General features: G+C 46.1%; 1 protein-coding gene across 1 annotated transcript; it reads right to left on the minus strand.

Moving 5' to 3' along the window:
• Positions 1-9141: 9141 nt before the first annotated feature.
• tle5 (TLE family member 5, transcriptional modulator) lies at positions 9142-21443 on the minus strand. Its single transcript, XM_068743574.1, has 7 exons — positions 21393-21443; positions 20052-20140; positions 16283-16346; positions 13828-13872; positions 10703-10765; positions 9697-9771; positions 9142-9369 (listed from the first exon to the last, which is right to left on the minus strand). Exons 1-7 carry the CDS (start codon positions 21441-21443, stop codon positions 9142-9144), a joined length of 615 nt encoding a protein of 204 aa, XP_068599675.1.
• Positions 21444-27235: the final 5792 nt, after the last annotated feature.

Below are 27235 nucleotides of genomic sequence, written 5' to 3' on the forward strand. Positions count from 1 at the left end.
GTAATAGCTAACAGCATGGAAGAACCAGCATTTCAGTTTCATGGCTTTTCAAAGCCACTGCAAGACTGAAAAAGATTGGGTTGATTTGGTTCATCATGGATTTTAAAGTACCTTACATGAGTTATGTTCTTCACTTTATCATTACAGCCTCTGAATTTCCACACAAGTCAGATCCAAGTGAAGTTAATCCAGACCAGACACAAGAAACTATCATTTCACAATTTTAAATCGGGTTCACGATTTCAACTGTCTCAAAACTCCCGGCTTTTGAATATTTCTACAGAACGTGCATGAACAAGACAATAAAATATATATATATAATCATGTGCATCTTTTCTCAAACCTGCACAGCCATTAGCAAACGGAATGAAATGCATGTGGATCTGACTGAATAAGAAGGTGTGCATGGACACTGGGCATATGTCGTCCCCCCCCCCCCCCGAGTCAATCTTAGATCTGCCCTTGCATGAAAAACACTCTTATAAGTCTGTAATGTCGCTGCGTCAACTTGAGCAGGAAATTATTATCTGTCCACGCACTCATATTCCATTCTGGACCAGCGCTCTGCATCGACTGACCAACGGACACACGGCAACATGTCAGCAGCCACGTGTGAATTAAAAACCGGGGTGGACAGACTCAAATGGATTTCCAACGGTTGGGATGTGGGCTGGCGAGCTAACGGCGGGCACCGTATCACAGATGACAGCTGAAAACACTTGCATCTCAGAAGAATTGGCATCGGAGCAATTGAGCAGCCCGTCAACCACGTATTTATGAAGTCATATCAAAGGCTGAATTCTACCCACAGACCATAAACAGGAAAACAGACACGCACAAAAAACACCCCGATTGCTGTGCAGCAGAACAGTCCTATTCATTTCTAATATAGACACCAAAGTAGAAAATAGCGAAGCAACAAAATTAGAAGCCTGAGGCACATGTTGGCAGAAAAAATATTTGAAGCACAGAGAGATTCCAACATTAGCTGAGAGAGTAAGTACAAACAGACCATTATCTTGTCATTGGCACTCACTGATAGGCCTGCTTTAAGGGGCCATGCAAGAAATAAAAAAATAAAAAATAAAAAACGCTGCTAGAAAAGAAAGCAAGGAGAGGAAGCCGAATTGAAATCATGAAAGAGAGGCAACAGTATTAGAGGGGGGGAGGGGGGGGAGAGAAACCGCGATGGTTTCATAGCATGCAGAGGGAGCCTGGAAGCCAGCGAGGCAGCCTGAGGTGTTTTCAGACTTGAGCTAGCGCTGATGGATGGAGGCCGTAAGAAGATGAATTAGTGATGAGGATCAGGATGAAAGTGTTTCCCAGAATCTACAGGGCTGACCAGAGCCAGGACCCGTGGGATGGGTCGGTCCACCTCCTGTCAGCCGCCAACAAACGCGATGCATAGCAACGAGATGCGCTGCGGACGCTCGCTTTGGTACCATCCGGGATTCATCGGGAGGTTTTTACAGTTCTTCGTTTCTTCTTTTTCATTTTGTCTCCAGCTTGATGTCGGTAGAAAGCAGCCAGGCCCCTAAAGGACGAGAGGTTCAGACAGCAGGTGAAGAATATGCGCAATAATTTCACACAAACCTTTAAAGAGCATAACGGTCGGCCATCTTTGATAGGGATTCTCCGGGAGTTGCTCTGGGGATCGAGGATTGAGCTTCAGAGCAGACGAGAAGGTTCCTTTCTTCTCTAATCCAATAACATGTGACCAGATTGTGCTGTGGGAAAGTTTATCTCTCTGCATGATTGTTTCACGTTGGCATGAACCTGATTAAACCCGGCCTTCATCCGGAGGGAGCTCGGTCCATCACATCGGCAGAGGTGATTAGGATGCATCCTGGGGGGGACTGTGAGGAGACCCCCCCCCCTCACTCAAAGGTGTTAACTTCCCCTGGGTTTCAGTGCAGACCGCAGCCAGCGGCCTCGGCGCGGCGGACACCAGAGGCCCAAATGAAACCCAAGACGCTTAAACACGAGGGCGATCACGCCATTACAGCTGAACTCAACGTCCGCTTTACCGGCTTGAGCCTCATCTCAGGACAACCACGACTCACAGGCTCAGCGGTCCACGTGCTCCACGCTCAGTTTCTACACAGACATGGACGCTGGCGCCGAAGGCAGACATGCTGCATGTACCTGGGAAGACAGCGAGAACTAAAAAGATGGAAAAGACAAGCTAAGCCGAAGACAGGAGAACAGAGCCGGAGACCTGGTTTCTCCTCTGGCAGCCAGGAGACGCAGGAGGAGGAGGAGGAGGAGTGTGGCAGGCTGCAAATAGAGGTCGAGAGAAAGGAGGTGAGCGAGAGTGAGGGCGCTTGCTCAGTGAATTTGGCTTTCAGCAATGGGGAGTTTTCTCCACGACAGTGTGTGTGTCCTCATTTATACACATGTATGACAGCCAGCATTTGTTGAAGTGTTGCCTCTGAGTGTGTGTCTCCCCATGTGTGTGTGTGTGTGTGCACCTGCAGCCAAACGTGTCCCCGTGTCTGCGCTTGCGTGTCAAAATGGACACCCGTGTGAAAGGCATTAGTGTGTAGGTTTAAACATATCTTTTGGGCATTAGACTGCATCGTGTTTCTAAACAACGGTGTGTTTAAAAAAGACGAGGCAGCGTGTGTGTGTACGTGTGTGTGTGTGTGTGTACGTAAGACCAGGATTGAAAGTGACAGGAAGGAAGTATCTGAGGCAGCTGGGTAACAGCCCACTAACCACACAAGGGAGGAGTCTGCACTAAACATTACCAGAGGGGGGAGTAAGTGTGTGTGTGTGTGTGTGTGTGTGTGTGTGTGGGGGGGGGGGGGGGGGGGGCTGTGGAAGAGGGATATTCAAACATAGAGAAGACAATAAAACACAAACGGTGTTGGAATAAAAACGTGCTTTCCCGGTTTTCCGCATCCTGACATGCTGTCGGGGTCAAAGGAGTCGCTCACACATTTGGGAAACAAGTTTATTTGCTTTGCATCCGAGAATGAGGCTTAAAGATTAACATCAAAGATTAACATCAAATTGCTTTTTTCTCACAAGAGATCTCACAACTGCGCTGCAATGAAGACTCTTGTGTGTTGTGTTTATTTACCCTGAACAAACTACCCAACGGAGGGAGTTAGAAAAAGCATGAAATAAAATAAAAGCATGCCTTGTTCCGCGAGCAGAAGAGGCGTGACTTAACGCAGCAATGTGTGTGTGTGTGGCGTGATGGGTCGAGCAGCATGACAATTATAATGCAACAAGAAAAGACCTCCGCCGAGCAGCTCGTTCCCCTCCTAACTGGATTTACACCGCCCCCATGGTGATCTGGACTGGCATCTTCATACACCAACTCTGAAAAAGTTGCAAAAGTGATTTGGACTTGATGTGTATTTTTAACCATTTTTTGAATCAGTAAATGAGGTTTTCAATGTTAAAATTACTTTTTTTTTTCCTGACCTTATTCTGGATCCGATCCAAATTGGGTGGCGAGACAGAGCCCCCCCCCCCCCCATGCCTCTGCAGACTTTACACAGAGAGATGAGGAGCAATGAATGTGCAACGTGCTTTGAACAGGCTGCACGAAAGAGGCTGAAATCACGAGTCTGGTTAAAGTGTCCTTGACCGCTAGTGGAGTGCAGGAGCATCGTTTTTAAGGAGAGGAGTGGCGTAGCCACACAGATGGTCCTCAAAACACACAGTGTGAACTCAGGACAATGACGAAGAGGAGGAGGAATTAGAGGAGACAAGGTTAGAGCGAGAAAAGGAATCAGATGAATGAAAAAGGAAGAGAGGGAGACACACTTATTATCTATTAAACCTTGAACGGCTCACATATTTCTTTCTGTTTGGGTATTTGTTTATGTGTTTGTGTTTGCATGTGCATGTGTGTGTGTGTGTGTGTGTGCGCGTGTGTGTGTGTCCACGTGCAACGGGGAACTGCAAAGAAGACAAGATTAGAAAAGCAGGCCAGGAGACAGTTTCCCATGGTGCATCTCTGGAAGCATCTGTATTAGACCGGGCTGTGTCAACACTGAATGCTCCTCTGGCTGAGGATGGGAGGGCGGGGGAGACAGAGAGGCAGACAGAGAGAGAGAGATGGGGGGGGGGGGGTGCATGGGAAGTCAAAATTTGTATGCTTGCTTTCTCCATTTCAATTTCCGAGCGTTTGACAGACGCACGGGGAGCGACAGATCATTCCGAATGCAGAGGAGGAAAGGAGGACGACAAAGAGAAATAGAGGGAGGCTTTGAGGCGCGAAAGAGAGCACGTTTATGTATGAAAGAGTCCCAAAGTGGCAGGAACGAGTGAGGCAGGGAGGAAAAGAGGGGAGAGAGAGCGATAGAGTGACAGTGACTGATGGGAGCGATAGATGGATGGAGGGATAGATGACGGCATGTGCACTGGGTTAGAGGATGGAGCGGCGGCAGACAGAGATTGACAGCCCCCTTTCCCGGCGACGGATGAATGAGCCGGTGGGGAGGTGGACGAGAGAGAAAAAATGGAGAAACGGAGAGAGGGATGAAGGAGGGGAGGTAATGAGAGATAGAGTACATCTCCGTAATCAAGCCATAAAGGAAAACAGGAGCGAGGGAGCGAGGGGGGAAAGACGAGTGGGCTCTGAATGAGTCAATCATGATTAATCAAGACGCTTCTTGCTCTCTCTCTCTCTCTCGCTGCCGTACTTTTGGCTCAGATTCATCATCATCATCGTCGTCATCATCAGACACAGAAGACCTGGCCTTCTTGTGTCCTCCTATCAGGACGGTTCAAACTCAGCCGCATGCAATCACGTATGAGGAGGTGCGTTTCAGCCTCCTCTCAGGGAGCAGGATCAATACAGTGAAAACTCTGAGCGCTCACAGGTGGGGGGGGGGGGGGGGGGGGGGCACGCAGGCGAGGGGCGTGGGAGGTCACGGACCGGTGGACACCAGCGTCATTAGAGGGTTCGAGTCTCAGCGACCGGATAGTTTCATCTGAAAGATTTACAGAAGTAAAATAAAATGCTAAAATTGACTGTGAAATCAGTTTCAGCTCAGCTTCACCTTTATCAGTCGTATTTTAGGATTTAGACAAAAATCATTTTTACTGTACAATGTTGAAATGAGTGTGTGGATAGTCTCAGTCATTCGGGTCATGGTGTTCAAGGACGTCGACTGGACTTGTAGGAAAAGCTGAAAGACGTTTCGCCTCTTTTCCTACGAGTCCAGTTGACTTAAATCAACGCGGATCAAAGATCCAGAATCCGCATGTTTAATCAACTCGTCTGTCATCCTAGATTCATCTAAATGAGTTCACAACCTTCGGAACTGTGGAAGAAGTAAAAAAAAAAAAAAAGAAATCTGACAAACAAAATCTGGTTTGATCACATGACCTTCCTGATGAAACAATAAATTCATCACAATTTCATCTCAGATATTACTGAAAATGACAGCGTCTCGTGCGCTTCTCTTTTTAAACAAATTTTTAAAGGTAAATGAGTCATTTTGTTATAACAGCTGGAACTGAATGAAAGCGCTGTTCAAGCAGGAGTTAAAAGCAGATGGAATATTTTATAATGAAAGGACATGGAACCCAGTGCTTCACTAGACGCCAGGTAATAATTCCTTTTAGCATAACATCTTTGTCATCATCCTTTTCGAAACCGTGGCGTGTTTTGTCTCACTGTTTCAGCAGACTCTAATATGGGCTGCAGAAAAAGTGAGGATGAGGGAAAGCCTCCCCTCCGACTGTGTGAATCCTCAATCCTCAGACGGAAAGAGAAAAATAGGGCACTTTCATATTTATTCACGTGTCAGATCCAGAGCTGTCTGGGGGGGGGGGTGGGATGGGGAGGGGGGGGGGGCAGCAGCAGCCCACAACTCACAAGCCTCACACAGCGTAGCCAGTTAAACACTTCTGCCATGGACACACAGACACAAACCGAAGGAGACAGGGAAGGAAAAAGCAGAGCCAGCAACGACATGATGTCATTCAGCAAGCAGCCATCAATGAGACGGGAAGTCGTGTGTCAGGGCCTTGATAGACAAAGCATCTAATGGAGGAGAGTGGGCGGGGTCTTTAGTCTCAGAGACGTCGCATCAATAGTGGAGCTGAATGGATGAGCCTTCATCAGTGCAGCAGGGAGGACAGGATGCTCCCTGTTCAACGGGACACACCGACACTGAAGCGTGTGTGTTCAGTCCCTCAGAGCAAAGGAGGAGCTGATGTCAGGTCAACATAAATCAACACCTCCTCCTGGTGGATCCGCTACGAACTACAAAAACCTCCAGGTGCTCAGGATGTCTGAGATTAGAGACCGCTGCTTTACACACTGACGTCCTGAAGAGATTCCCTGATGAACGTTAGGATGCGGACACTCCGGCCGGCTCATATCTTCGGAGGACCTGGAACAGAGTCACGCAAGACAGTTCCAATGATTTGATTGACTTTATTTGTAAGGCACCAGAAGTCCTTCCTTACTGCAGAACATTTCATATTTTATAGTAAATGTTTTTTTTTGTTTTAACGAAGCTATTATTTCAGACACAAAACAACTTTTTGTCTTTTTTTTTTTTGCCGAAGTACACACTTTCAGGTTTTACATTATGCACAAAATAAGTATTTAAAAAAAGACCTTTACAAAGCTGAAAACGCTTACAATGCTTCACGCTATAAGGGGAAAGAATAAAAAAAATTGGCAAGAAGGGGGGGGGGGGTGTGTGTTGCGGCTCAGGAGTACCAGGGGTTCGGGGGCGCAGAGGGGAGGAAAGGGGGTTAAAGGTCAATGTAACGCAAGTCCCTCCACATCGGTCCCTGTCACATCGGTTCTGTAACACGACAGCATCCAGGACAGACAGAGAAGATGCAGCTATATACACATAAAGCTCTCTATGTATAACCGTGTAGAGGCGAGCGCCTCCAACTACTTTAACAAATACATAGAATTTCATTTGCAGTTTTATAACTTCAGCGTTTGTAATTCTCGTTCTAGTTCATATCGATTAATATTTCAAAACAAACAAGAGAGAGAGGGGGGGGGGACACACAAGTGCATCGATCACAAGTGTGGACCCACCATACCTTTAAAAAAACACATCTCCACCTGAAAGAAATCATTCTCCCCTGCTGACATGCATTGACGAGTGTGCGTGCGTGTGTATGTGCGTGTGCGTGTGCGTGTGTGTTTCACGTCGTCTGCAGGCTCGGTGCATCACTACTGCGAGCTGAATATACAAGCTGAATATTTTCTTTAGCCGTAGTAAGAACAGGAATGCATTTAATCTCTGTGGTTCTTGGTCGACAACCAAACCTGCACAACTGTTTGTGTTCACATATAAACAATGACGTCATCTCCTCCGCTTCTGCTGTCTGAGAGACTTCAACCATAAAACTGTGCTTTATCGCCATGCCAACGAGCAGATGAAAGGTGATTTAATGAAGTATAAGTCATTGTCACACAGTGGGGGAGGGGAGGTGTAAAACGACTTCATACAGAGGATGTTGTTAAATTAATGCTCTTGGGGAAAAAATGCATCTCAGGTGAGGATGAAACGACCTGCGATGGCGGACAGAGGTTCTTTAGCGTTGAGGCTACCTTCAGTTGAAAATACAACTTTCCTCTGTCTGCAAAACAAAAAAAAAATCTGGCTATTCCTAAACCCTTTAAGTCGTGAAGCAGCCACGGCCCACTGACGTCTGATCATACCGATGGACGACCTTCCCCATACTAGTGACAGGCAGGTCAGGAAAACGGTCTGTTATGCCTGACCCATCCAATAATGTCTAGAAGCCAAACAAACGGCGATGCTTCAAGTCAGGCATCCATCATTGCATGTTGAAACCAAGGACCGAGCCCGCTAACAAGGAGGGTTATTAAAAACGCGTGCTCGCCATTTTGAAACTCTCAACACAACCGTGGGTCGTGTAAGAGCGCTTCCCTGCTTCCACAGCACCAGAGGCCGGATGAGACGTCACTGAAAACCAGAGTGGGGGTTCCACTCGCTGCAGCGGCTGAGGAAGATGCTTGTGCTTCATCGCTGTGATCGGATTGATTTGGTTCATGGCGAATCGCAGGCCGTACGCCGAGACAGATCTGGATATGTACAGTGTTTCACTGATTTTACAGACGGGATCAGAACCGTGGGTCCATCCGTGTTCTTTAAAATAGACAGAAGACCATGTGCCGGGAACTGGATCAGAACGGAGCCCAGCACTGACCGCATGCGGAGATTAAGCGCCGGTCTAGTCTCTGGACGGGTTTGGACAGGGTGGACAGATGGAACGCACCCCTTGTGACGCAGAGGACGATTCCTCAAAGACACACACTGCCCTCTGCTGTCAAAACACACGACATGCACCCACCTCCGCTCAGCTTGCTCTCACATGCTGGAGATCAGAGTGGAGCAGCGCCCCGGTTCGTTTAACCCCTTATAAACGCGCCGCCTTCCAGGTAAGGGCCCGAGCGGAAGCTCGCGGTAGAGCCGAGATTGAAAGCAGACGCCCTTCTACCAGATCGTTGCTCTTTGACGGTGTTTGTGAGCGACGCATTATAATGGAAACGATTCCGCTCTGAAAGCAGCAGGCTGTGGATATTACTTCATTTAGGAAGCGGGTTAGTTTAACAATCTGATCCACTTCATAGCAACCGTTTGAAGACAAAGTCAACTTTGAACTTTGAACAAACCTGTCCTTTCAAAACATAAAATAAAATCAGCTCCGCTGACCTCTAACATGAACTTCTTCAGAAAATGAGGTCTGTCAGAATCTCGTATTGTGTCTGACAATTTTACAGCTTGCCGAAGGAGCCCAGTGTGTTATCATTTAGCCTGCTTTAGCAACACGCTAAGAACAGAGGCAGGAGGGGGGGGGGGAGGGGCCCAGAAAGTAAATATGAATGAGAAGTAGAGTGACAGGAAGGCAAGAATGAACAGAAACAGAAATAAACACAAGAAAACGCAGAAATGGAAGCTAACGAAACAATCGGAGTACTGCAAATATGAAACGATCATAATCAGTTTGACAAGGAGCAGGTGCCAAATCTCTCCCGGCGATGGGAGCTGGTTAAGGGTCAAGCTGGAGCTGCGCTGATGGATTGAAGCCCATGAAACCAGGGGAGAGGCTGTACGCCACAAGGGGCTCAGATTTGGGTCTGGATAACAGCAGAGGCTGAATGGGGGACACCGTTTAATCAGACTTGTCTCCGTCTTCCTCACGGTGGCTGTCGACTCCATCACGTGAGGCTTTCTCCTCCTTGGCCAGCTGGGCTTGGGAGGCAAGTAGGGAGGAGAGGGAGAAGAGACCAGAGGAGGTAGTGACGGCAGGGAGGGCGGGCTGGCTCAGGCCCAGCGGCAGGGGGGTCATGGGCAGGGCCAGGCCTTGGAGCTGAGACAGCTGGTGAGCCTGGAGCTGCTGCTGTATGGAGAGAAGCAGGCAGAACTTAGACGCAACGCAAACCACAAAATCTGCTCGCGTTTGATGTATATAACCCCGAGGGCTGCATAATCATTCAAGCCGCGATGGACCATAATAACAGTCACCAATCAATACTGATAATAGCCTCCATTGTTCTTTTATTCATTGATATACAAGTCTTTTACTAACAACTCGGCAACGATCAGACCTGAAGAAGAAAAATGTAAGGAGAAGCAGTCCGAATCATTTTATCATGCAATTAGCTGAATAATCAGCATTAAAGAAATGGATGGAATTAGGGGGGGGGGGGGGGTTGGAAGCTCATACCCTTATGATGGAGTTCATCTCTGGAGGGGTGACCTGCTTGGCTCTCTCTATGGCTGCCAGGACCTGCTGCTGGTGCTGGAGATGATGGGTGGGAGGAAGACGAGGAGAGGAAAGAGAGGGAGACAAAAACAAGTGGAGGGGAGGGTGAAGGGGCGATCAATATTAATAGTCCCAACAGGGACCAGACAACCCTCCCTGGTGGTGCATCTCTGCTGGCCATTCAGCTATTCCTCCAGCACACACACACACACACACACACACGTGAATGGATGGCTAGCTGGTGTGCCGTCAGAGATTTTAAGATTAGCTTTTATTGTCATTATATTCTACAACACTCTTTACACTCAAACACACAACAAAATTCCACTTTCACCCGAGTACAAGGGCCCCTTGAAGCAACCACACGCACATGCATATATGCATGGGGGCCCCAGAGCATGCGGGGAGGGTGTAGGGTGAAGGCGCCGCCATGATCGGTGCACCAGGAGCAATAAGGGGGGGGGGGGGGGTGTCTTGCTCAAGGGCACCTCGGCAGTGCTCTGAGGGTAAAACTGGCCCCTCTCCAGTCACACGTTCCCACCCGCTGAGCCACTGCTGCCCAAAATGGGTGGGGGTCAACGCCCCGGTGGGCAGATAAGTACACAGCTCATCTGAATAACGCAACCATTCATTACGTTGACACACAAAAACACAAAGATGTATTAAAGAGTGGGATGGAGGAGGGGAGCAGAGGAGGCGGCCGGAAAGGGATCGCTGGGAGGAAAGACCGAGTGGACACAAGAACATGGGGGGGGGAGGGGGCAATAACGGGAGGTGGAGAGGAGCGAGGGGAGATAGTGATGACGAATGACAGCAGAGGAACAATGGAGAGAAGAGGAGAGAGCGATGCTGAGGTAGGGGTCACGGAGGTGGAGAGGTAATGAGCGGGGAATGAGGATGATCTCATTCCAGGGCGCCGGGTCACGGGGTTAGTGAAGTCTTTGCGTCGGTGCATGCGTGAACTCACCTCCTGAGACAGGTAGGGGAGGACCTGAGCACAGATCCCGTTCAATCTCTTCACGATCTCGGCCTGAGGAGGGGAGGGGAGGACACACTCGTTACTGCAGAGCTCTAGTCCCAGGATGTCCATCCATCCGACAGCTAGCAGGAATCCCACCTCAAACAGCAGTTTGAGGCATTTCCTTGGTGTTCGTATGAAATGCAGCCGACTGAAAGATGCCTCGCTATCGTTATCGCCCTCGTTTGGCTGCACCATCGCTCGATTGGAGACGCAGAGGTTGGGAAAGCCCAGGAGTCTAAATTAATTTATCTGCTTCGGAGCCTGGTGTGGTGAGGGCTGGCTCGCTGTCACAGTGGCATGCCTTCATATACCTCTACACTCCAATTGCACACACACACACACTGATGCACACACGCATCATTTTCTCCTCTTCCTCATGCACATTCCCAATCTTTTTCAGATACTATTATCACATTTGGCTGGTAATCATCCAGTCCGTGTGAGACATGCAAAGCAGCAGTAATTGTGGTGTGATGAGGAGGGGGGGGGCTAACAGTCATTCAGCATGCAGAGCACAACTCCCCATCAAATGGTCCTCTCCTATCCGCTCATCATTACACACACACACACACACACACAGCCCGACAAATCTGAAAAGTCCCTCTACAATGTCTCTGCGGGACATCCTCCATGCCAACTACAAGCCGTCCTCTTTCCCAACACCTCCGTGCTCTATTTTCTTCCTCTGTGTCTTTTTTTTTAAATTTTTACATTCGAGGCTGCTCCTTTCAAATGCTGCCGACGCGCACACACACTAAGGACCTGGAAAAGGCTGCGTGCGGCCAGGAGATTTAAATATGTTTCACATTATTTACGCTGCACCATCAATACATTACTTTGCATATTGGAGTGTAAATATTTTCTGATTTACTCTACTGTAGTTTAGCTCCATTAAATTCATTTATATTCCAAAAACACGTTTAGGAGCAATCCCGCCTCCTTGTCGGTCCACATGAACGAGCCTTGCGCCATGTTTTCCTGTTTTGCAAAAGTGACGGAAGGTTCTGATTGGATAGGGTTTGGGGACCTACGCCGACGATTGGTTTGAAATGCTTATGAACGCATTTATGCGGTTACGTGTGGATGGAGTTTTTTTTTCCCCAAAGCGGAGGGCGGAAGGATATTGTTTTTTTTTCTTTTTTTAAGCCTGGCTACGCGTGTACACGGCCTGAATGTGGCGCAAACAACATCAGAAAGAGGAATCTGTTTCAGAATATTCCCAGTTCATTCCACAAAACAGAAAAAACAGGAGACAAGACGTTGACGGCAGAGAGAGTGTGCAGAATGGAGAGGCATTTTTTTTTAATCGAGTAGGACAGAGTGATCAAGAGAGAGCAATTGAATGTGCGAGTGAGAATTAAAGAGGTAAAATAGAGGCTGAGGTGGAGAGGGAGGAGGACAAGCTGGGGATGGGAGGGGGGCAGTGCACAATAGGCCTAGACATGAATGCTTCTCACTTAATTCCACAGATCCCCTTCAATTTCAACTCCCTAATAGAGCTAGCGACTCTTTGCATGACTCACACTGAGCACAAAGAGAGCATCAGATAACAGGAGCAGACATGAGCAGAAGCACACTGCTGATGAACATGTCACACACAAGCGTGCACACACACACACACACACACACCATTTTGTGCCCGTCAAAAAATGAATGGCGTGTGACGTTCTGCACACACAGAGCTCTCCTCCTGCATGTGTGTGTGTGTGCGTGCGCTATACCCATATGCATCACAGTGCTCGCCTTGTCTTGCGTGGCTGCATGAGTGTGAAAGACTTTCAATCACGGGAGATGCTACTTCTGTCTGCGAGTGTCCATTTGTCAAAGCATGCTCGTCATGGCTGTCGGTGCGAGTTGTCAATCACAGTGCAGTGTGTGTGTGTGTGTGTGTGTGCGGACGGGTGTGTGTGGTTGACTGCTTTTACCTAAACTGTCTGCAATGGATTTAGTGGAGGCTGCTCAATTGATCGTCTGCTGATGAACTGTAAAGATTCTTTAACGTTTCTCAGGATTTGATACCTTATCAATATCGCAATTGTGATCAGTCAAAACTGGCGTTTCCAGGACTTAGGCAAGATAAAATTCACTTCCTTACACAGATCCTCCCTTCAACATGGAAGAGGGTGTACAGCGTGAATTAAAACCGATCTGGGAGCAGAGAAAAAACAACCTTCAGAGCTTGCATTTTACACAGAGCCTCAGGTGCGTCAGTAAAACGTCCCCGAACACTCAAAATGACGGAAAGATTAGCTCTGCAATTCAGATCCGACAGTCAGTGGGCTGCAGGTGCATGGCGGGGGGATACGGATGGAATTGGCCCACCACATTCTGCATCAACATAATAACACGGTGAGACGATGAGTTTAGATGCTCAGAGGAAGCAGAAGTTGTGTTTGTTTTGTTTTTGAAAGGATGATGTTAGGCAGTGGAACGCTTCCATGGAGGAAGGCCATGGAACCCCCCCCCCCCCCGAATCATTACGAAGAAACAACCGCGTGATGACAGACAGGAAATGACCCTCACATGCAGTTTAAAATGATGCCGTCTGCAGTGATTGTGGGGAAAAGTTCAAATAAATTAGTCACATTTGTATCATAGATGAACGTCAGATGACGTTAACAAATTTAGTGTCGTGCGTTTTGAAGCTTTCAATACTTTCACAACTTTTGTGAAATTTCTTTAGCTTTTTAATGGATTTATTTGCTATAGCATATCAAAGACAACAGTTCAAAACAACTGGCAGACAAATCAGTAGCAGCGGTAAGTACGGTAAGTATTAAAAACGATAGTATATCACTGTCGGAGCCAAGTCTCACAAACAACGTTGGAATCATTTTACAGTTTACAAATCTGGTGTTCGAATCCAGGACACTTTTTAAACACACTGATGCTTGAAGCCTGCAAAGTTTTTATAAACATGCTTTCCACTTGAGGTGGAATGCAACCTGTCCCAAAATCAAACCCAAAGATAATCCTTTGTTTTTATTTTTGGTCGTCAGAGATAATCATCGGTGTTATTGGTGATTGTGCTTTAAAAAAAAAAAAAATAGGATAATCAAACGTAGACTCACCTGTTTGTGCATCTCGATATTCAGTCCGTATGACATCTCATAGTACTGTATAGGGAGGATGACAAGAAGAAAAACTCTTAGAATCTTCCACAAACATCCCGTGAGGCGTGTGTGTGTGTGTGTGTATACCTATAATGATTTACCATCACAACGCTAACACTTTTTCAACCGAATTCTAATTATTACTTCAAGTCCAATCCAAAAATAAAGCAAAACCAATATCTCTTCAAAGCATAGATCACGATTGGCCCGTCGTGACACATTTTAGGCTTCTTTATGACCGCCTCCAACCGGGATTCTCCAAACCTGTTCTGGGCAGGAATGCCTGCATGCAAGCATTCACAGAGGATGCAGAGGACGACAACAGGGAAAGGAACTGAGAGAAAGAGAGACCGTGGAGAACAATCCTCTGTGTGTGTGCGTGTGCGTGTGTGTGTGTGTGTGTGTGTGTGTGTGTGTGTGTGTGTTCGGTGTTAATGAGAGGGCCACCCTCTAGGCATCAACCCTGTTAATCACCCACTCTGTCTACAGGGGGACCTGCTCCGCTGCTGGAAAACAAACAACACACAGATCTCAAACATGCACACACATACAAGTGCGTGCACATACGCTCACACACTCTTCTGGCACCATCATGAACACACTGTTGTGTTCTGCTTGAGCTCTGACTGACACCGACTTGTGAAAACATGTATGCACGCACAAGCACACACACACACACACACACACACTCTTTTTTCCTGTAGCTGCCCACGCGGAAGCTCCCTAAAGTAATTACAGCGCTGGGGAAATTGAGGTGCTGCCGCTGGCCAGGGGAGTGGGCAACCTGATATGTCATTAGAAGCATTGAGAGAGTGTGTGTGTGTGTGTGTGTGTGTGTGTGTGTGCTGGGGTGGGGGCTTATTGTGGGAATACAAAGCTAGGCCCATTACTGAGGGAGTGGAAATGCAATTGAAAGTGTGGGTTTGTGTGTGCATGTTGCGTCTGTGTGCGTTTAGCCTTTGTGTGCAGCTGTTTTGTGCGTGTTTGAGCAAGAGAGATTGTGATGTGCATTTTTAGAAGAAAGCCAATGGTGTCATCTTCACTCGGAAAGTTTCCATTCATCGTTTTAAATCCAGCACGAGGTCTTCGATGATCTGGCCTCGTCGGTTCGCTCCACCCTTAACGCTCAGATCACAATTTTTCATCCGTTTCGAATGCTTGTTCAACGTTCACAGAAAGTGGCAGCCATCTGCTCCATTGGTATGCCTGAGGTGCATCTCCTGAAAATGTAATGACAGCTCCTCTGCAGGCTACGTGATGGCCTGCCTGGGCTGCTTTGAATCTCCTCTTACAGCCATTCCTTTCCATTCCCCGCAATATGCTGAACACATTCATGCGCAGGCGGATGAAAAAGCTGCGGCTTGTAAAGCGTGCATAATGAGGAGCTGCTGCAACATTTAACAGGCCAAATCCTACAACTGGACTTCCCACTGAACTCCAAACGCTTTGCAGATTTGGCCTTTGCAAGTGTTTGGATTTTATATCACAGACTCCCGTTCTTAAAGAGTCCAAAAGGCATAACATGGCCGGCATTTTCACACACACACAAAAAAAGATTGAACTCTCATTCCTCTGTGACGAGCATACCAGCCTGTTGGTTACCACATATTTAGTCAAATACAGTATAACCTGCTGTAAAGTAACCATAAATACAAAAGAAAATTGATCTAACCGTGGAGTTAAGATTTACAACACATCCTAAAATGGCCATTTCGGAATTTTATGATAGTTTTTCATTCCATCTTTTTGCATAATTATGAATTTCAGTCACAATGTGTGTGTTTGTGTGTCTCTGGCTCCTATCAGGCTGACAATGGGTGTGTGTGTGTGTGTGTGTGTGTGTGTGTGTGTGTGTGTTAGCTGGCTGATGGTGGAAAGAGCAGCGTGGCGGCACAGATTAGATGAGATTAAATCCAGTCAGAGGATCAATTAGAGGTAAAACATCAGACGGCTAACACAGCCACGGCCAGCTACAATGAGATTAGCCCCAAGGTGGAGCAGCGAGTGGGTGTGTACATCTGTGTTTGTGTGAATGTGCATGTGTGGAGGAAGGGAGAGAGAGAGAGAGAGAGAGAAAAGGGTGAAAGGAAGGAAATGAAGGGCGAGAGGAGACAGAAATACAGAGTCTCATTTCTTCTAACTGTGGTCTGTTGTTGTAGAGTTACTCTTTAAGACAAAAGTTAATGAACTTTTTACGGCAGGTGGAGGGACGGAGGGCGAGAGAGAGAGAGAGAGTTAGCACTGCAGTGAAATATAACGGCAGGCCATTTATTTTTCATAGACACAGTCAACAGTTCAAGCACCGTGTGAAACAACTAGAAGGAAATGATCACATTGGCCAAATGTACTGGAGAAAATTGACATTTAATTTAGCAAGTCATCATTTTGGTGCAATACAAATAGATTCACTCACCATAATATAATGACGCTGCATCTCAGACTTCTCACTGGCCAGCTTGTCACACTCCAGCTTCAGACTAGAGGAGAGAGGCGGAGGAGCGGAGCACCGAGTCAGAACGTTAGTCAGTCGGACGGACTTCCTTCTACAGCGCTGACGCAGGTGACTCCTGCCCCTTCGTCATTACCTCTACGTTCACCAAAGGCACAGTGATCACTTTAATCAGCACGTCAACCCCCATCGCCGCCTTCTGAAAAAACCGATCATCAGCACCTTCGTCATCGTCATGCATTACTGGAGTCATCGTTTCTCTTTTCAGCTGTGGCGTTTGACGAGACGTCGCAGGAGGTCAAACTTACTCTGGACTCCAGAGACGCAGCTGACCCAAATACCTACTCTCTATATCAAAGAAGAGGAAGTCAGCGCCAAATGCCTAAATATAGAGTTGGAGCATTTCCTGCATCCCCGTCCCTGCGACAGCCATTAGCTGCAATCATGTCACGGCTGATGTCACGCGAGGAGACAGCACAAAGGAGGAAGCCTCAACAAGTCACTGTGATCGTCCAATGAAAAAGACAGAGGGGGGGGGGGGGAAGGGGAAAAGTATTCTACTCTGATTGGAGCAGCCAGTCTCGGAGGGCACCATGCAGTGGGAGGGACTGGAGGAGACTCTGATCAGACGGAGATTGGCGCAGACAGTTTCAGATTTCGGATGAAACGCGTTTGATGATGCGCGTTTATGCTGGGATGTTCTCCTCAGCCGTCTGCAGGAATGACATCGTGATTACAACGAGCTCCGGCTGAATGGTCGCCGCCGTTAGTGTTGACGGGCAGGCTGAAAACCGTTACGAATGGCCACCGATGTCAGCTCGTCACACACAGCATCGCTCCCCTTCCGTAATTACTGCAGCTGCAGTGTCAGTTGGACGCAGCTTCAGTTCTGCTTGAGTGTTTTGTTATTGATGGATGCTAGAGCATACTGTAAGACAAGTCCCACTTGAGTTTATATTACTGAGCCACCCAATTTAAAGGTTTTGCATAAAACGTCTAAGCAGAAGCAGAAGCGCTGCCTCAGAATTGGTCTATCAGCTCCCACGATGCTCATTATTAGATGCACAGAGACTCTCTCCAGACGTAAATGGTAAGAGCCTTATGTCAGCAGCCTATCGCTGTGATCCTCACAGATGTCCCGCGAGCTGTTGATAATGTAACCTCTGATGATGTAAGCCTCAATCAGAGAATTATCTGAAAGCGTAGAACTTTTTTTTTTTGCAGCGTGCAGTAATACAGGATACACATACTTTTGCAACCGTGGTAATGACATCAGTTGATATTGCTGTGGGACGTGTTTTAAATGATACCGTCGGGACATGTCCCGGCGGCTGTAAGGTCTGCTTAAATAAACACTCCAAATACATTCAATCTGGGTCGGAACTTGTACATCGTGACGAACACAGCCAGGAGGCAGGTGTTTGGCCAAGGACGGACATATTTGTGATTAAACAACGAACATGATCCAGGTTACTTGGGAGACAACAGATGCCCAACCTGCTCCACAGTCATGGGGGATGTTTCTTTGTTGGGCTAATGGGAGGGTTTATTTTGTCACCTAGTCTTGTGTGTATGAGCAGCCTCCACTTATCCAAAACGCTCCCCTTCTCTCCCACATTAAACCCTTTCTCCTCTCCATGTGTATATGCGTAGGCTGTGTGGTGGGTTGTCATGACGACAGGCCTTCCCGCTGCCAGCCTACCTAGGATTGGCTTTGTGCCACCTCTGATTGGTGCTCGGCAGCCCTCGGGCCTGCACCGCTGCACTCAAACAACACTTTGATGGAGTTTTATTGCCGATTCTTCCAACTCTAAATCGTTCCTGCCGTCATCTTTATTTTGATTTATATATTCCCCGATCTATTTATGCATGTGAACGATGGGTTCGAAGGAGAGGGGGGGAGAAGGAGGGGAATGGAAAGAAGACAGCGACAGCTACAATGCTTGCTACTATACTCAGGGGAACGCCTGTGGTACATTTGCCTTTTAAAGGCTTTAGCAACAGACAAGCGCAGCACAGCAGCAGAACGCTACAAAGCCTCGTCTGTGGCTCCCAAACCCCCACCCCCACCCCAGTCAATAGGCACTGCATGCGTGTTCTCTTCGCTCAGACAAGAAACGTATTCTTTCAACTGTGCCCTGGCTCTCTGAAGAGGGTTAAACAGTGCTGCTCACCGTCGTGGGAATTACAGAAACCAAAGGCGAGCGAAGAGACATGCAGGCTGTTATTGTCATTTCAGAATCCTCTGGAAGCAAGAGCGATCAGACCAAAGCTGGGATTTTGCACAGAATTTGCTTCTGCCCGTCTCTGAGCCTGACAGAAGAAAGCCTCGAACAGGTTCTAGGAGAACCCGTGCAGAGGAAACAAACCAACTTCCTCAGGAAGGAAGGGAGCTTCAAAGAATCCCCTTTCACAAAGAGGATCCCTCGCTGAGAAGCGGACCCTGTGGTGTCCCCCTATTTAATATCTGCCATCAAACGGCTCAGTCACAGCAGAGATATGTAAGCATTAAAGGGAGATCAATGGACTGGAATAAACAAGATTGATTTAGGTACGAGTGAATAAAAATGTTTCCTCAGTGTGAAGTGTGGTTGTAGAGTTGGGATGTTGGAACAAAGACGTCTTTCTTTCATTCATCTGACTCCAGAGATGTCCCAAGTTCAAACTACAGTCTTCTGAAAGTAATAATAACGCTAATAAAGTTTCCCGAAGAACCTTGTGAGCGGTTTAGTTTACAGCTTTAGGAAATGAAAACTACTTTCTGAGGATTTTATTTCAATTATTTTGTTGTTTTTGGGTTTAAAGGAAATGCTGATTTCCACCAGAAATGATCAGATATAGAAACATGTCAAATGAATGAGCCATTTAACCAACAGTAAAACATCAGACTCTTCAGAACCCATTCCTGGGCTCAGAATAGCAGCTTCTCCAGCTCCTAAGCAGTTTATTTCTATAGTTTGCCTTTGCCTCAGTGTTGAGATACAGCGCCTTATTGTTAGTGAGAGCTGCTCCTGTCAGTCTGGGTGGCGTTTGCGTGATTCCCTTCATAAGTTGGTAGAATTCTGTTTATTGTAGCACCTTTTGATAAAAGTAATATTTAAGAGCAGCACAAAGGAAAAGAATCGGTGAGGATTAAATTAAGCATAAGATAATAAACCCCCGGACCCTGCAAATATGTACAAGGAACAGTCTCAGCAGCAAACTGCGTCCTCTGTGTATTTTAATCATGAATACTTTTAAAAGCCTGAGGACCCAACGTCAACCTCCTCCAAATTAAAATAAAATACTGAGAAACTAAAGTTCTAATATGATATACCTCACTTAAGCTTGGGGTCATGAGAATATCGAGTGGATTCTGATATACATTCTGGCTCGAAAGATACGTTTTTTTTTTGTTTCAGAAAGTTGGTGCAAAATAAAAATGCACCATTTTTGACGCCTGGGTGATATGGCCGTATTAATTTTGGTTGAAAATTATTAAAATTTTGACCTCTAAAATCAAAATGATGGCACAAGGACGGACCAGTGTGTATCAGCTTGTTGATGCGACGGTGAACGTTGGAAGGGAGAAGATTTCGACATTGGTGGCCAGAGGGCCGACGCGGGGTTGCACTTCTGAAACGAGCGTGTTTGGACCAATGAGGAGAACCCAGGCATCGTCTGAACTACTTTGACTCAAAGCGCAGACTTTGTAATTATGTGCATGTTTGTGTGTCCGTGTTTCTGCTTGCACCTGTGGTATTGTGCTTGGAGGAACTGAAACTCATCCTTGATCCTGTCACAGGAGTCAGATGTTGTAAATTTCAGCGGCTGCGATGAAGCCTGCCAAAGAAAGAGCACAAAAGAAGACAAGGTAAGAAGCTAATAATAAAGAGAGATCCAGCAAAGTAAGGCGGGTAGCAGACGGATTAAGAGCAGGGCATGAGAATTTATTAGAAACAGGAACATGAAATCAAACAGTTTTCCATTGAGGACATTCCACTGAGAAATTCCTTGTTATGTTTCCCCATACAAAGAGTAAAATGCAGAAAACCTTGACAATTACGACTGAAGTAGTTTATTAACTGCTAAAAACAACCATTCTTTCATTACTGTGAGGCTTCCAACATTCCGGTTGGTTGACTACTCCCTCATCCATCTTCCTGACAAAAGGATTTTACACACTTTTTTGAGATGAAGATTGATAAATACTTTCAAATGATGAGAAGACCACTCCTAAATAAATCCCTTCACTGGCGTCATCCTTCTCCTTGGCACGCTGCAACATCCCAAACAGCTACGGTACATAAAATTGTGAATATTTTCCTCTGAGAAACTTTCCGTTTTCATTTGGACAGAATTTTGTACAAAAATGACTCTTAGTGCAAGTTTCTGTTCTTCCTGGAAACATAAGATAGATCTTGGCGATGCATCTTTGCCTACAACATGGTCTCAACCCCAAAACATTGTCCTGTCAACGTGACCAGGAGTTGCGTTAGCACGAGTGGTGGTAGCATCTGTAACAACAGCACATGAGATTTCAATGTTTAATGCTGGTAAGCAGTTGATATTAACTCTTTGAGTGCCATTCACATTTAAAGACGTTTATTATAACCCAAACACTCACTGCCAACCCTGACATTGAAATCTGCCTCTTCAACGGCCAATAACTCCAGAGCGGAAGATGGTAGGAACACACTTTGTATTCTATTTAATCTTTCGTTTGATAGATTCAGTGTGTGTTAATAGTCATAGCAAAAAAATATTATGTGGGGCTTAGAAAATCGGGAAAAATGCACAAAAACTGGGGCACTGGAGCTGAAAATGGCTGGCACTCAATGAGTTAAATTTGTTCAAAATGTTCACAGTTCTTGATTGTATTTGCCTCGAACCCATCATGATCATGTGATTCATGTTTAGCGACATGGAACTTCCTGTTTAGTGAGCGTGTGACTTGAGGGCAATCATCCATCCATTTGGAGTGATCAATTCACCTAAATCGCATGTTTTTGGAGGTCGGGGGAAACCGGAACAAAACCACGTGGACAAGGAGAGAACATCCAAACTTTGCATAGATAGGATTCGAACCAGGTACCTTCTTGCTGCGAGGCAACAGTGCTACCCACTGCACCACCGTGCCGCCCATTAAGGGTAATGACGTGACTTACAAACACTTTGATTGTGAAGATATTTAAGAAGGGTCAAGATTTCCACTCTTAAGTTACAAACTGGTAAAATGGTGTGCGCTTCTAATTTGAGTTTATTTGCATTTTTGGTTTAATGTTTAAGTGAGCTACGATCCTATGATTTATGCTGTGGGGATGATTTGCTCATTAAATATGAGTTAAAAAACAGCAAAGGCCTTCGTGTTGTGATTCAGGTCCGCCTACCATCCATGCGATAGCCAACACCTTCGTCTGGGTCTCCTGCAGCAAGCCATCGTTCTTTCATCCTATCCTGATATTCTAATTCTGTTCACGCTGCATTCCGAAGGTAATGGTGAGGGTTTATGGCCTTGTTGTGCGTAAGGGCACAGCAAGCATTACTATCAAACAGGGACAAAATCTCATTATTCCTCACTAGGCTGCATAATGGGTCAGGTGAGGCGGGAAGAAACATTTTTACGCTGCTATTTAACGAGCATAAAAACCATTAGATATCGACTGTAGAACTTATGGGAAGCTAACCAGTCACCTGAAGCGCCGCTGCCTTTTCCCTTTGGCATGCTGCTAATCGAACAAGAAAGCTGCTTCATAATTTGCTTCATGGCAAAAAAGACGAAAAGATGTTAAGGAACTGGAGCTGTAGAAAAAAGACCTTTGTGTTTAGGATGTAGAATTATTTTCTGCTTTGCTCTAATATTGACAACAGCCATGGATAGATTATTCACCTATCAGAGGGTTAAAAAAAATTAAAAAAATTAACACCTACAAAACAGACACATTGAAAAGTAAACAATTTTAAAATGCAAAGAAAAAAAAGTGGCAGAATAAACATGCACACAGTTCTGAAAAGTGTGAACTGAGCCATTCCACTTTAAAATGTCACCTGAAGTCGTGACATTATCTTCTGCTACTACACACAGAAACCTTCCATCCACAGAAATCAAGCTGCTGCTCAGAGGTTCTCTATGAAAAGCAGAGTAACCGTCTCCATTATCTCTCAGGCCATCCAGCTTGGCCTGGACCAAACTTGGCAGCTCAGCTTTATGGCTCTGTGCCACACAGAGCTGGTGCCAGCGTAAGGCACTTAGCTACGGGCGGCCACGCAACTCGCATCGCAATAACTGCTCCCTGTACGGGCATCGCGTCTGGAAAGAATGTATGTGTGTCTACAGGTTAGGCCCAGGCCTCGGGATACAGTTGCTGCTCCAGATACGATTTCCTCCCAGTATTACACAGTGTGCACACATTCAAAATACCGCACTTTTCCTCAGTCAACTGCCCGAGGTAGGAAATCTGGTTCTACAGGGAATGAAGAGAGGCAGAGCAGATAAAGAGACGAGAATAAGAAAAGAGGGGCCGGAACCAGGAGTTTTCTAGAAATGAAGGCGCCATGGCGCAAAGCTTTCAGAACATTGAGAAAAGCAGGATCCTGTCAGCTATTTTATATCAAAGTCTTTTAGGGATGTCTGGTTGTCTATTTGTAACAATTCCCTTTTTTGGAATAATTCTACCATTTCTAGTAGGCAAATTGTTTACTGGTATTACTAAATTTCTAAAGAAATAGATCTTTCCAGCGTGACTACATAATGTGTAATAGTATAATTTAGCCTTTTAGGGATTGAATTGGCCAAAACATCACCTCAAAAAAACTGGAGGAAAACTGTCATGTAGCTTCTCTGTTAAAGAAACGTCAATATGCCATTTACCAAAAATACATGTTTGATGTCTTTGTATAATAAAAAATTTCACTTATTTCATTAGGCTGAAAATGTACCTGTTGAACCACAGACTAAAGACAATGACAGCGTTTCCCCAAACAATGAGCCGTGGTCCAGCCTGCATTGAGATATCACTATTTGGTATATAAAATACACAAGCAAAGAATAAAACATTGACTGATGAAATGCAAATCTAGTTGAGCATCTCACAGAGCAGAAAGGGAACGGTTATGGGAATATGTTGCCTGGAATCCAGGAAAACCGTCCTCTACCATGATCGCTCGACAAATAATTGATGCCGCAGGTGCTAAAACAGTCTCGGGAATTTCTTTCTTTTGCCAATAAGGAAAATGGTATTACAGCGTAAGCAGCACTAATCCTGGAAGGAAGATTCTGAAGCGAGCAGGAGTTTGAAGGTCGATTGTCAAAGAGCTGCTCTGATAAGTCTGTTGTGGCACAACCAGGCTATGCAGTTTCCATCAGAACAACAAACAGTGTTTATTATCTCTCCCTGTCTGTGACCATAATAAGGTGCTCTATGGGGGCCTGAGAGCCCACAACAGATGGATGCCCATAATGTTAATGAAATACTGCTTTAATATTATGGCACATGCCATCTGCCGTGTCAAAAAAAAAAAGGTACCTACATGCTGTGCATGAAAATATGTTTGTGTAAGAGAGGAACTATGCCAACAAGTACATGTGTGCGTGTGTGTGAGTGAGCACTGTTTGTGTAGCAGGGACAAGAATACACAGTGTGAATAAAGCAGAGTGGAATAGCAAAACAGAGCGCTTTAGCATTAAATGCGCGTGTGCGCATTTGTGCGTCGGGTGTGATAAGCCTCTTTGTATGATGCTTGGCTGCCAGAGGAACAAATACCCACCGCAATGAATCATACACAAGCATACAAAAGCCCCCACACACACATGACATACTACACACACACACCCACACACACGCACACACACGCACGCACAGCACCTAAATGTAGGGCAATCTCTAATTTGATTCTGCCCTGCTCCTTTGAGACATAATTAAAGCATTAAAAAGCTTTGTGCGCTGGTGAGGCAATTGAGACAGTCTTCAGTGAATAAATGGGATTCATCGTTTCAGGAAATTGCCGCCCCACCCCCATCACCCACCCACCAACCCAAACCCACTCATCATCACCCTCCTCCTCACCAACCCCCTTCCTGGCCTCATCATCTGGTCCAATCCATGTGAAATCTACTGTGAAACATAATGTCGGTTTTAAATAAGAATCAAGCTAAGGTTCTTTCTGCTCCGTTGATCAGCCTACAAAGGCGACAGGAAGGGATTTGGGTTGCTGGGGGGGTGGTACGCTATATCCAGCAGATTAATTTAGACCCACAAGCAAAGCATATAGACATATACAATACACACAGACACACAATGACAGCAGGGTACGTTGGAAACTTCCTCCTCAGGATGAATCCAGCCCGAGGGTAGCAGCAGTGGGGATAGTATTTCCTGGAGCACTGCCTCGCTGTTTACATCTCAGTTGGAGGATGTTTGCATGGTGTGTGTGTGTGTGTGTGTGTGTCTGTGTGTGGGGGTGTGTGTTGGGGGCAGGGATGGAGCGTTGGCTTTGTAATCACACACTAATGACTGGATGTTATCTCACTCGCACTTTTAAATGAATGCAGATCATTTACACTGCAAACAGTTGGCCTGTTTCAACGCCAGGCTGTCTGTGTGCTCTGCAGCAACAGCCACAGATGATGCTATCTGGGCCACCCACTACTGCTTTCCATCAGACGGAGAACTGATGCAAAGGAAATGTTATTCGGGAGCAGGACAATGATTGGAAAGAAGGGATAGATTTTATGCCGAGGAAGAAATAATTGTCTGATACTTCCGAATTTAATTGTGAGATTTTTAAGTATAGGGCAAATTAAAGTAATGAGAAGCATCAACCTTTTAAAGATATTCAAATCGTTCTGGCCTCATTTCTAAAAGATTCTGCACAAAGCACTGTCCCTGTGAAGGAGATAATTATATCTCATTGTGTACTGTTGAATACAACACGTGGGGTATGTGTTTAACATGTAGGAAAAGATCTCAGCAAAAATCCATCACGACATGATCCACAGAGCCAGACACCGAGGTCTTAAGCCTTATGCTAATACACCAACAACAAACAAGATCACGCCGTCCATCTAAGAATAGCCCCGTCCAAACGATTCCATCTAAATATCCCAGATTAGTGTTTGGACTAAAGCGTATGGCCCACTGATCTGAGAGCAGGACGGGACTAACTGGCCCGCATCCAAGCTAACCCCGGCCAACTCCGTCTGGAACAGGCAAGCCTCGTTATGTTAGCTGCTTAGTGCGTGTGTGTGTTTAGTGCATGTGTGAGAGAGGAGGCTGAGGAATAGGATTGTGTCTTCAGCCGCTCTGGACAGGGGCTTTGGAGCGAGGGGAGGGCCTAATCCTGTTTGGGCCAGGAATTTGATTTTGATTATTATCTCTCACGAACCAAGCCATAGCTTACCCCCATTTCAGCAGCATTATCCCACAACACACACACACGCACACGCACGCGTGCACACACACAGACACTCACCTCCCCCTGCAGCCCAACAGATTTGACCTCGTTAAGACTCTTTAAAGGGGATTATTCTACTTTTATCACTTTGAGTGAAGTGCCCTCGCTCACATGGGCTCGGCCAGGCTTGGCCTCTCTCCACACTCTCCAGAACTATCTTGACCCTGATGCTACGCAAGCCAAGTACAAACGGACGCAAACATACTTCAGGCCCACTGCTCTGCAGTATGTGCACGCACACACACACACACACACACACACACACACATGAATGTGCACAATCATAGCAGACACAAGAGTGGGGGCAGCCACACTAAAACACACACACACACACACACACACACAAACACACACAAGAAAATAGCAAAGAGTTTGCAAAGCCAAGGGAAATGGGCAATTTGTCAAGAGTGGGGAAAGTGGTGAGGCAGACAGGGCTGTGGGTTTGGAGCCCATGGCTGAGATTAAAGCCAGGCTAGCAGAAGGGGGGGGGGGGGGCTTTAAGATTACACCCAGAACAGTACTGATGATTGATGCCTGCTTGTAAAAACCAAGGTTATTACGTACAACTGCCAGCAAAGGAGGGAAGACGGGCAGGGAGGAATGGAAGATTGGTTCCAAAGTTCACGACAAATAAGTGGACAGTGTACACTCAAAGAGGGCGTGGCCGACAATAGGGAACTTCTATTTCGTCTTCTCAAGTGACGAGCGACCAATCAATTCAGACGTGTGCTAAAAAGCTTTAAAACATACAGCGGTGCTTTTCCAGCAGCAACGATCGATGCCATTTCTTTGGAGTATTTGATCACGAGTCCCAATATAGCTGTGTAGTGCAACGTTATTATTCTACTTTAGCTCTTCTTAAGTAGCAATGGGCATTGGTTTTTTTAGCATTCATGAATCAAATTGATTAGTATACACGGTTATCATTTTACATTAAAATGTTTGCCCTAGTTTGTACCTGCACCTGGTGGTAATGGAGTACTATAGTTTCAAGGTGGTGGTAATAAACCTGCAGGCTGTGTGTAAATACTATTAACAAATGAAGAAAACACTAAGGTAGATGGTAGGGTCAAAAAGATCATGTACAGTATCAATACTGCTATGTAAATCCAGTGTTAACAGTCAATTCGTTTAGCGATTTCTCCCACCATCACTGCAACTAGGAATTATTTGATGAGAATGCTTGTTGTTTTTTCCCCATGAAAGAAAATGCATGTCGTCCAGTAATGACGACGATGAAAGATTCAATACGTTGTCTTTAAGATCCACAGCTTTGTCTGTGTACTGCAGCTTTAGTGGATTCCTATAGATTGTTCTTCAGTCATTTCTGTCCACACAGTGAAAATTCTCTCACTGATTGGCGCAGCAGGGGGCTGCTCGTCCATTCAAGTGATGGTATGTCTTTGGCCGTCTTGATTCAGTATTTCTATCAAGCTAATAGTGACCCGTCTCTTCACAAATCTCCTGTCTGACCAGTCACAAGTT

The sequence above is a fragment of the Brachionichthys hirsutus genome, chromosome 9 (genome assembly GCF_040956055.1).
Source record: "Brachionichthys hirsutus isolate HB-005 chromosome 9, CSIRO-AGI_Bhir_v1, whole genome shotgun sequence".
NCBI classification, from domain to species: domain Eukaryota; kingdom Metazoa; phylum Chordata; class Actinopteri; order Lophiiformes; family Brachionichthyidae; genus Brachionichthys; species Brachionichthys hirsutus.